At 46.5% G+C, this 11,799-nt stretch overlaps 1 protein-coding gene across 1 annotated transcript in view; it reads left to right on the forward strand.

The window, feature by feature from the left end:
• LOC106749109 (tomoregulin-1-like) overlaps positions 1-11,560 on the forward strand; it is a 102,279-nt gene extending 90,719 nt beyond the window's left edge. Inside the window, exons 3-4 of the mRNA XM_014628220.1 lie at positions 5,901-6,110; positions 11,508-11,560. Of these exons, the coding sequence (XP_014483706.1) occupies positions 5,901-6,110; positions 11,508-11,560 (263 nt within the window). The remainder of the gene's footprint in view (positions 1-5,900; positions 6,111-11,507) is intronic.
• Positions 11,561-11,799: the final 239 nt, after the last annotated feature.

An 11,799-nucleotide genomic window follows, 5' to 3' on the forward strand; every position in this document is an offset into this window, starting at 1 on the left:
GCACCGACTTTCTTCTCACAGCCCTTCCTATTTCGCATTAATCGACTGTGGAATGCAGCTGGGCCGCGAGGGGAAGAGAGGTGTACCTTGTTTGCGTTGTCATGAGCGCGGAGGAATGTATCGCGCGAATGTATGGAAAATAAAGAATGATCGGATTGACAAAATCAGCGATCATTGTTAATTCAAGAAAATACAGAATGTCCCATATCAACAGGGGATAAATTTTGGGATGGAACGGATTTGAGGCGAACAAAAAACTCATCTGTCGTTTTGCAAACACGCAAAATTTTTTTTTATTAATTATTAATTATTGAAAATAGCCACGTACAGAAACTTCTTCATCGATTCAATCGGAAATATTTTCGTTGATTCACTTCAAGAGAGTAGGTTTAAAAGAACGCAAATGCTCTCGAGGCTTGAAATCGTGCTGAGAATGGAAAAACCCATTTAAAGAACTATTAATTACAGTCCGTTTGGCAATTTGCGGATAACCGCTGAGGACGTCACGTCGGATTTCGAAGTAATGCGCGAAGGTCGTGAATTTTTCATCGTTTTCTGTTTATGTCGGAATTTCGTTGGCGGAAATGCACGTGCATTCGCATTCGGAGGCGCGATCAAACCCCGAGTCCGCCGAGCTGATCGGGCTGCCGCACGTTTCAGGGGTTTATAAAAAAGAAGAATCGCGTTTTAGCTTCAGGATTTGTACATATCGTTTTTACAAGCGATGTCTCTTTGAATGATTGAATCCCCGACAGAGTGATACGATAAATCTGCCGTGTGACGGACGCGAGTGTTTCATATATATGTATATATATGTATATGTGTATATATATATATGTTTCTTTTTTTCACGATGTGCACGACTAACGACAAATTGTCGCTCGATGAATCATGCGCCCGCGGATCTACGCAATGCTCTGCGCCGCGATTTCGGTCAAACGATTTTCCGGCATGGCCGCTACACGCAATTACACACGCGTGCAATATTCACAGGCAAGATAGAAAAGAATTTTGAAAAGAAATTCCTCGAAATTATTTTCGCCACGTCACGCCTCGATCCTGTCTTCCTACAATGCGGACTGTCGATTTAGAATCGTACATTGGAAACATTGCATTTTTAACCAGAGAACCGTAAATTCCCCAACTAGAATCCGGAATTATTTGAGGAAATCGCACTGGACTCCAATTAGATCTCAATTGGACCGAGACATTTTTTATTCGAGTATTTTTAACGAGCCTCGTATTTTTGGCGTGTCCGTTTATTTCATATTGCACGTTAAATCACGTCGCCGCTTCTTGATTTCAGGTGCAATGAAAATTGGCTTTGAGCCCGAGCGCGGTTCGTTTACATGAATTTTTTATGTTGTTGAAGTTTTCCTCGCTACTGTAGCATTTTGCGCTGCGCGACCGTAAACGTGAGCGTGACGACGGCACCCTCTGAAAACCGTAATTAGCCGGGCCGCAGTAAAGCAAACATTGACTGCTGATCGTTCCTCGCTGCGGATAAACTTGTCGGGAAATCCCACGCCGACGCGGTCGTTTGTCGATCACTGGTAAACACCGAGTGACCTGGTGCGGTCGGCACGATAAACCTTATTTGCATACGTCATAAAGAAAGGGAAAAAATGTGTATATACACTGCGGCTCTTTTATACGCCGGCGTGTAACAGAGGTGAAATCGATTTGCGAATAATAGTCGTCGAGCTCGGAAGTGATATCTTTTTTATGAGATATCGTGATTGAGACAAACGTGCTCTAAGTGTACATCGAAAATACCGTGAACTATGATCTTCAATGTTTCAGTAATTCAGAACCATATTCAGCAAAACGCACGGATATTTTTCTCGTTTAACCTCCTCGATTGTACTATGATCGGGGGATCCATTGGACTCAATTTTAGTTTTAGAGATGTTTTGTCGAGAGTTGTGAGCATTCGCAAAGATAGACGTTTCATGGCTTTTATTCTTTCTCTTTCAAAAAGCGAGAAGAAAATATATTTGTTCCTGTTAATAAAAATGTATATTCCATGTAAGGACAAATTTTTCATAAATTAATCCCTTGAAGAATTAATTCTCTTAATTCTTGGGATTTCTTTAATTTCTGGATTACAAATTTTCAATAATTTTATTTAATTTAGTTAATCCTTTAAAGTAGACATATCAATTTCATTGGAATAGAATGTTTTAATTTATAAGATCGCCATAAATAACAGTCTTGATGAAAACTTTTTTGTCCGAAGAAGGGTTAATATCGTGATGATACACCGAGAGTCAAATAAAATATTCACTTTGACAAAATATATAAAGGATCATCGTATTAAAAAAAAATATATATATATATCGAAAGAAAGACCACAATATTACGTTGCTTTGTCTCGTGATTCTGCCGACTATACTTTTATGTTCCGTAACGGGTCTCATAATTAGCACCTAAATGGACTAATTTCCCTATCTGTTCAACGGCGGGGATTTTTGTAATGTATGTGGAAACCGCTTTTGAGCTATCTCGGCCCCGGAAATTTATGATACACGGAAAGCGGGGCGGGAGGAGGGTGGTCGACGGACGCGCGAACAGACCGGAAGATATTTTTATTGAAAATTTGTGCGCGCGGGCTGGCGCGGCCAAGTCGCGAATGACCCGTCACATTTTCCACATTGCGGGAAAATAACCGTGTCCCGTGTCATATCCGGACCCGCGCCCTTTCGGTTTTGTTTACAGCGCGAATCCTCGACATCGAGATCGGACAAATGGCGTTGCGCCACCGACCGCCAAAAGTCACACCGGCCACTCTGCGGCGAGGCAGTTTCGACGTGGCCGCTGTAAACAATAGTCGACGGAAGCGACGACATCATCGGCCCGGATATAATTTCGTTCGGAACGCATCGAGAGTCAGGGATGCACACGCGCGTGCGCTCTATACGACCGAACCGCGCGCGAAATGCGCTCCACAGTTCACCCGTAACAATCGATAGTAAAATCGAAGTCTGCAAAATCGAAAATCCTGTCCCGAAGCGCATCCGTTAAAATCGCCGACGGACTGGTTATGAAACGGAAGTGGAACAAGACAAACTCACTGCTGCTACTATTGTTACCGTTACCACCGCAGCTGTAATACGCGACAACGTAGAGTTCGAGTTACCGTTTTTAAAAAGATACACCACGTGATACCGGCAGTGTGCTTTTTTTTCCTAATATCGGATTCCTCGTCGAAATTGTAATCGATTTCGGTCGAAAATCCGAACCCAACCTTTTTCCCTCTCTTCCTCCTTCCCTCCCACCTCCCCTCCTCTCTCTCACTCCCTCTCTTTTCATATTTTTTTCAGCACCTAGATACTTTCATGATTAAGAAAAATGTTTATTACGATATCAAACACCGATGGTGGTTCCAAGCAAAGAATATTATCAAACGTTACTCGTTATTGCGTTTCGCGCCTCCTCGATTTCGCGTGGAATCCCTTATCAAAAAGAACCGAGCATCTAGAAGAAATTGGAGAATCTGTTTTAATCGGACGAGGCAAACGAAAAAGATACGCTTCAACGCGAACGTTTGTTCGCTCGGACGTCTCTGAAGCGAATGAACGCCTCTCGAAAGAATCTCTCCGCCGGTGGGACGCGCAAACAGAAAAAGAAACGTCGTAACGAGGAGCGATCCCCGGTGTAGAAGAAACTCGCGCGAGTCGGGCGGGATCCGCGGAACCGGAAATGGTCGCCGCAGCGCTTCCGCTTCGCGGCTGCAAAAAGAGCGGGCTGCGAAAAACGCGCTCCTTCATCGCTTCCTTTCGATCGCGGCACACGGACGACGTCGTTCGCTCCACCGACACTGTTTCACGCGCGACGGCGAAAATGGAGAGCTGTGAGGCGGAGGACGGGGGGGGAGAGCTCGAAGAAAGCTGTCTTCTTCTTCTTCTTCTAACACTATTGCCGCCGCTCGGATCGCCGAGCGCTCCGAAGGAGAGAGACCGTCCGTCGCACCGTAGGGCCGGCGAGAATTTGGCGATTTCTTCGCCGGGGATCAACTCGTCTGCTATATTAATGACCGCGCGCGGCACGGATTATCCGTCGGGATTTCCCGCGCGCGCGCTGTTCCGCTTCCTCCGGCGAGCTGCCCCGTGAAATTGATTGCGCTTCGCCGCGCGAGAAACGTCGGAAAAAGATGGAAGGAAGACGGAAATTCGACCGCGTCGAATGATAATTAAGGATGTATTCTGCTTTGGGTTTGTGTCCCGAAATTCACCGCCAACGCTGAAAATCTATAGCTCACGTTACGTATTACGTAACGATTACGAACACTTGATGTATGTATTTCTGTTTCTTAAATTTTTTTGGTTTCTTCTGATTTTTTTCAAAAAGTAGCGGGTAAATCTATATTTATGTTCTTAAATAATAATAAATAATAGAACAGTCGATAATATGCTATATTTTGTTAATAATAGCGACTTTTAATTGAGGTCTAAATGACTTTAGGTGACTATACCCGGGTTAAACTCCATTCAGTGTGGCACGTTATTTACTTTCAGTCGGATCTATACATTTCCCTTTCAAGGCGATTATACGCGCGACGTTACATCGTCGATGAAGTCGAAGCAAAAAATAACGGAAGGGACGATAAGTCCCTCAAGATTCGAAGGAGAGGAAGTGAAAGACCGAAAGAATTTATTTGCTCCTGCGCGTGCGAGAAAGAGAGAAAGAAAGAGAGACCCGCGCGCCAGCCACTAATTATTTTTGCCGAGTAATTCCGTCGTAATTGGCGTTCTCCCATCGGAGGATGCTTGCCTCGTGACGGCTCCGTTGGGAGGGAAAAAAATAGTAAACTTCCATGTGTGGGGCGACGCGTTAGAACGAAACCGACGACACGACCGACACCCGCGGCGATCGAAACTCACCGAGGAACGGTGTGCAGTTGGCAGTATGTAGTTCCATGTATGTACGAATCGGTCTTCATTCGAATGAACGTGGGAGGGGAGAGGGGCGATAAACAGAAACCGCCGGTCGTAAACCCCGACTGCATCGGAGCGGAGATTTCATCCCCCTCGTTCTCGACGATTTCTTCAGGAGTGAGCGTACGCTCGGCCGGCTTCTCCGCTTCTTCCGCAGCGTGGCGGCGGAAACGCGGCCGGTGCTTAAGTAGAATTAACAATTAACGACGCGGCGGCGCGACGTGGTGCTTTTCAGCGAGCGCTATCAAGCGCCGCTCGCGACTCGTTCCGAAAGGAAAGCCACCATTGTCCGAAAATTGTTGTCTATTGTTAACTCCCAGCCGTGCAGCGCTCCGCGAAGTCGATTAAATGGCGGAGCCCTCGGCTCTAAGGAGACTTGGTGGGATTACTCGGAGCGAGCCATTTTTAACCGGATGGAAAAAGCATACCGATTACCATGATAAAGTCGTTTAACGCGGCCGGGGCTCTCCGCTCAAGGAAAATGCGAGTGAGAAAGAAAACCACCCGTCGACGTACGATCGTTGCCTCGAGTCGGCTTGGGATATTATTTAATACTTCGATTTAATATGTTCACGCAGACGACGAGTCGTCTCGAACTAAATTCAGTAAGGTCTGAAAGATACTTGTTCTTTCGTCTATATTATAAAATATTTTTTTTCTTCCTAGATATTTTCTAGCAATATGCGTATGAGGTTATTGTCACTAACACTCTGTAGTGAGACTTAATACAAACAAGATTTTCCTTCATCATACCACCATAATTATGAATACAAAATATTGTTTTCGCTATATGTTCTTCGCACGAATATTATGCTATTTCGAATAGATTCAAACAAGATAGACATCTTTTGGATTCGCTCCATTAAATCTAGTTCGGCACGAATCGTCGTCTACATATAGCTATACATCGGCTTCGCGGTCGGTAACGAGAAATAAACGAGACGTTCTTTTCTCTCATTGCAGAACCCTGCGAGAAGACCTACTGTGCCTGGGGCGCGTCGTGCAGCGTGTCCGATGACGGTAAGGCTCAGTGCCAGTGTCCTGCGGATTGTCCCACAACTTCAAATCCCGTCTGCGGCTCGGACGACGTGACCTACACGAACTATTGTCACCTGCGGCAGGTCAGCTGTCAAAAAAGGAAAAACACCAGGGTGAAGCATCAAGGCGCGTGCGGTGAGTACTGCCGCTTTTTAAACGCAACACGCGAGCTAGCAGGTCCGGAGAAACGTTATCGCTTAGAACTGACGATGAGATCGCGCGATCTGTCGTCGGATACAGGATTTGTTGTCTGTGCATTCTTGAACGGGAAAGATCTCTCTGCGCGGAATTTCTCAGGACCTATCGCGTTTTCCTTCGCTCGCGCGTCTCTCTTTTTCTCGATCCGATTTTTTATTAGATTCCGTCGAATCAACGCGACATCGTTCTTCGTTTAATTTCGTATCTGGGATTTATTGAAACGGATTTGAGGAGATTTCGAGAGTCGTACGGTTGATTCGTTGATTTCTCGAAATAAATCCATCTCTCTCTTTTTCGTTCATCGTCGTGGGAAATATAATCAACTTTTATTCCGCGACATTTCTTCGCTATTTGTGATATGCATCGCGAGATATGAATCGTATATTGTTTATGCAATCTCTCTTCTCTTTCTCTTTTGCCGTCATTCTTGGTAAGAATACCGACAGCAAATTTACTTTACACGCTACACATACATCGCCGTGACGATAATGTTTCGCTGGATTCTCGCAAATGCCACGGCATATTATTCGCTTGAATATCGCCTGCCCCGAGAAGAAGGAAGGCGGTTCTCGACGTGCCAGATATGCATGACGACCGGAGAATTGTCCTAGAAATATAAACGAGGTTACTTGAAATTGAACGTAAGTCGGTTTTCCGCAAGATTTAATTTCGCCGATTAGTCGCGCAACCGTTTCGCCTTAGCGCGAGACTACGAATAAAAAAAAATTACAAAGGCAAAGAATACACCAAATAGTTAAGAACGTTAACGACATGAACTATTGCTAGCAATGAAAAAGAATAAACATGCAGGTGGAAAATTATTATTGTCGACTTAACAACACAAGGATCTCTATCTTTCTCTCTCTCTCTCTCTATGACGCACACGGGAGGTCACTACTTATCACGAGAGCCCCCATTACGTCGCGCATCACTCGTCCAGGGTTAAGCGGTGACAAAGCCAAGCTAAAACTTTCAAGATCTCAGACTGCTCGGCAGATCCGCGGGGTCACGGTGCTTGAAGCCTTTTAAACTTTAATTCGCCCAGCACGCTCGCCGATCTCTCTTCCTTCAGTCCGCGAAATATCTCAGAACTAAACGCGAGCCAGCCGGCAAAAAATCGAGCCTGGCATCTCCGGAGGAGTGGAGGAGGAGGAGCAGGAACAGGAGGCGAGAGAGCAAGAGGAAAAGAGAGGAGACGAGATGAGAAGAGGGACTCGCTCGCGCTTACGTACATACATACGTACGTACACGTACGTGAAAGCCGCAGGGAGACAGGACTCGTACCTCGAAACGTACTTTATCACTCTCCGCTCTCTTTTTGCCCGTCTATCCCCCGGGATCCCCGGGCTGCCATGAATTAACCAGCATCCGATACGCGATTTTTGCTCCCGCCCCGCCACGATCTCGCGCGAGCGAGCGAGCGCGCGCGCGCGCGCGGCGGCCGATGCGCGCTGATTCTCAAAACGATCTTTTATTCAGTTCGAAGCTGCACGCGCTTGTTGTACGTCTGCACGTTCTTCCCTCTCGTGTGTGTATCGCGGCGGCGCTCCTTTTGAACCATCCGCCGACCTGGAGAAACACTTCGCGATCGCGCGCGCGCGCTCGCCTCGCTAGGCGCGCGGGTGTTACGCAAATGGAATGCGTTAGCCCGGTGCGCTCGGTCCCGGGGGCATCCAGCATGTTTCATGGAAATTACGGCGATAACGCGCGCCCCGACAGCGTCCCTGCGTCGATGCAAATTCTTCCGACGTCCCGCAATTGCGGCGGATCCGCAGCGGGCGCGTGGATTTCGCGGCGATGCGTGCGGGGGCCGCGTGTGCGTAGGGCGAGGGGGTATTGCTTTGATCTTTGAATTCGAACGGGACCGCCGTCGTACCGCCCCGGGTGCGAGATAAGTGTTCTAACCCTCGACGATTATCATATTGATCGCGCCTCGACGGCGATGACGTCGACGGCGAGCTCGGAGGAACGACCTAATGATTTCTTTGTTTTTTCTTTTTTGTCGTTTTCTCCGCACGCGGTCGTGCGATTTCTCGAATTTGGCGATTTTGATTAATGTCCGGCGGGGGCGGCAGCGGCGTGAGTTCCCCTTTGAAAATGTCACAAAGGCCCCCATTTTCCGGGTCATTGTCTTCACGCCGGCCGGGGGTGTACTCGGACGAGCCGGTTGCTTCAAGTTTCCCGCGGGAGGAGGTGATTCAGCCGTTTCGTGAGTTCTACTTAACGTCCCCGTCCCATCCTTCCTTACACGGACGGCTCCAATTAATCGCGCCGAAGACGCCGTATCTGAAAGACTGGACAATGAGGCGCAAGGTCATGAAAGCTCAAGTGCCCATCCGACGTTAAAAGGAAGTGCGAAGCTGCAAGGTCGTGAAACCTTCCATCCGACTGGCGCACAATGCGCCATCCACGCGGAACGTCTTGAGATTCCACTTCGTTAGCCCCGGATCTTCCCTTGAAATATGCGAGCGCGTGCGCGCCGTCACGTCGAATCGAAGCGATCCATCTTGCGGGAATTTCCCGAAAAAAAGGAGAAAAAGAGGCGAGCAAGAAAGATCAGACGCGGATCGTCGCACGCGTTCCGACCGCAAAGAAGGCCGGCAAGAGCGTCCGAGGATCCTCGTTCTCTCGAAGGGGTTGTAAGGCGAAATGAGTTTGATAAGAATTCGATGAAAGACATGCACTACGTATATCAGATCGTTTTCCCCGTGTAAAGAGTGAAAGTGCAACCGATTCTTGAACAGTTCGCCTTGGGCAATCCTGCGCACGCGTCGGCGACAAATGAAGAAAGAGGGAAGTAGACGTAATGATAGAGTAAACAGCTACGGAGAAAGACGGAGATATTATTCAGGGACGAGGCGGAAATGTCGCGTGGCAACTGCGTCGTCTCCTAGACGACTCTCCGGCGAGCACACGTATTCTTCGCGTATTCTTCGTTGCTCTCGCTGGATTTCTCCTCGTGTCGCTCTTCTCGCGTTGCTTTGCTCTATATTTACTCTCTCCCCCCCCCCTTCTTTCCCCTTTCTATCTATCTATCTTTTTCTCGCTCTATTTCTCTCTCTCTTCCTCCCGCACCTTCTATCTGATCTCCTCCGCTCCTATTTCACACGCGACATGTATAGAACATTTCTTATTCGCGTCACCACCCACCCTTCATGCCGGCAGTCATCCTACAAGCAAGCCGGCACGTAAATTATTATGCGAACAAACAATGCGAAACGAGCGTTCCAACGTCCCATAAAACAGCGCGAATCCCCAGTGGTTTTCGTGCGCGCGGCTCGGCATCCCGCTCGAACAACTCTCCCGCGACTTGCCGCCACCTCTTCTCCTCCTTCTCCTCTTCCTCTCGCTGCTCCTTCTTCTCCATGTTCGTTTAGAACCTCGATCGCAGTGGGATGAGATATCCGCGAATTCCTTCACTAAGGGTATTACCGCGGTTCCGGATCAATCCTCCGATAGCACGGCGCGTCGTGAGACGTTCATCGCGCCACCGAGACCAGGTGTTCCTCGAACAAACTCGGTTCTTACGTTGCGCGAACGCGAATTAAGCTCGCTGAAAATTTTCATCAACCGAGGAAACCAGCAGATTACGTTAATTGTAGAGCGATAACTCAAATAGGAAATAACTACTTGCGAGGTATTGGCTCAGTACCGATTTTTGATGATTATCATTGCTGTATAATTGTTAACACAATAACGATTTTAAAAGGAAATGTGAAAATAGGGTCGGAGGATGCTTGTTCGTACCTGCGGATTTTTAATGTACCGTTTTTAATGTCATGTGAGGCAGAAAGAATTAAACGTCCGCTAGATATTAGCGCGATTTGAAAATTACAACTCAGTCTTTCTCGTTCAAGCCGACGCTCGCGTTTCTTTCGCGATGTTTATAAAAAAAAAAAAAAAAAAAAAAGCGGAAAAGAGAAAAAGAAGCGAACAGCCTGTCGCGTCGTTGCGAGGCTGCGAGAAACTCCGTATACTCGTCATTAATCAGCTCATCCGATCATGGACGGGTCCGGAGGAAGCGAGCGACAAAGGCGGGGTGAGTCGTATAGATGAAGGAGCGCGCAGGCAGGATGAATGATAAGCGCCGTCTTAAGCGAGCTTCCGACCCCTCGTACTTTTGCCGACTGAAGGAACAGAAAGCTCCTCTCGCTCTCTCTCTCTCTCTTTCTACCTCGCTTTATCTGCTTATTTCAGGCTTCGCGACGAGGCCCCCCCCCTCCTCGGTCCTCGTCGGTTGCTTAGTCTATATTCACGATGGCAGTCTATAATTTAGTCGTTGCAGGACTCGCGCGCGCGTGCCAACCTCCAAAGGGATCAAGGCAACGCCCTATATAATTCAATTCGCGCGGAAACAGAGATAGTACCGACTCGCCGTAAAATCGGTGAATAAATTAAATGCATCCTCGAACGGCCACCGTTACTGTTTAAACGCGGCCTTTTTATACGTCCGCGAAATCTGTTGAAACACTTTGCGCGTCGTACTGATCGCACTGGCGAGAAGTTGTATATTTTATTCAGCGATAAAAACAGAAATATCCCGCCTGATAGAATAGTATATAATAGTATCCCGCGATCGGGAAAGGAATATGCGCTGCACACATATAAAAAGTCTCGCGCATCGTAAGAGGAACCGAAGTTAGTCGTTCAGAAATATCTTATAAAACGATCCTGAGTAAAGCAATTCATCATAGCTTGCTTCGCCTCACGTCGCGCTCGCGCGCGCAGTCTCAACCACAAATATCCGACACATTTAAATTTGAAAATGTGCCACGTCCGCCTGAATAAAATTGCATCTTATATTAACTCGTGCCGCTCGCACCTCCATAACCGCATCCATAAATTCAGCCGGATTTTTCCTGCTTTTCCAAATGCAACCGTGAAACATTTTGTCAACGAGCTGAATCCGCCGCATTCGCCGTGTCGGACTGTAAGTAGACTACATCGCTTTGCAGCGTTTTGCGAGTCGAACGAGGCAAATTTGGATAGTTAAGAGTTTGAGGATGTGAAATTAAATTAAACGCGGAAACGGAGTTAATTAAATTTCCAGCACATTGTTATTTGCATTTGGTGCGTGCACAACCTGAGTCGGAATTTTGATTCCACGTTACAGTTCTACGCAGAAAAAAAGACTCAAGTAAATAATCGCTCCAATATTCCTTGGCAAATTTTTACTTGCATCAAATAATATTTACCTAATTCAAATAAAATATTTTCCAAGTAAGTTATCCAAATAAAATATATTTCCTTGATCCAAGTAAAATTTATTTAATCCGAGTAAAAATTTGCTAAGGAATTATTTACTTGAATCTCGCATTTTTTTTCTGTGTACAGTTTCCGATTTGAAGGACCAAAAGGAAAACTTGAGATATAACGTCATATTCTAGAAGTAAAATGTACGTGATAAACAAATATTAGATAATTAATATTGATAGATAATTTATACGATTAATGGACAAATGAAACAATAGATTTTGTCTCTTCATAATCTCTTATTATTTATTTCTTCCATCGGTATATTGATAATGTGTTTATATGAAATATGTGTTGAAATATATGATATATCGCCGATCGCGCGTGTAACCGGGCGTCCTCTGTCCCCCTTGCTGGCTTACAGTATTTTGTT

This window comes from Dinoponera quadriceps, unplaced genomic scaffold, assembly GCF_001313825.1.
Source record: "Dinoponera quadriceps isolate SergipeBrazil2010 unplaced genomic scaffold, ASM131382v1 scaffold3024, whole genome shotgun sequence".
Lineage (NCBI taxonomy): Eukaryota > Metazoa > Arthropoda > Insecta > Hymenoptera > Formicidae > Dinoponera > Dinoponera quadriceps.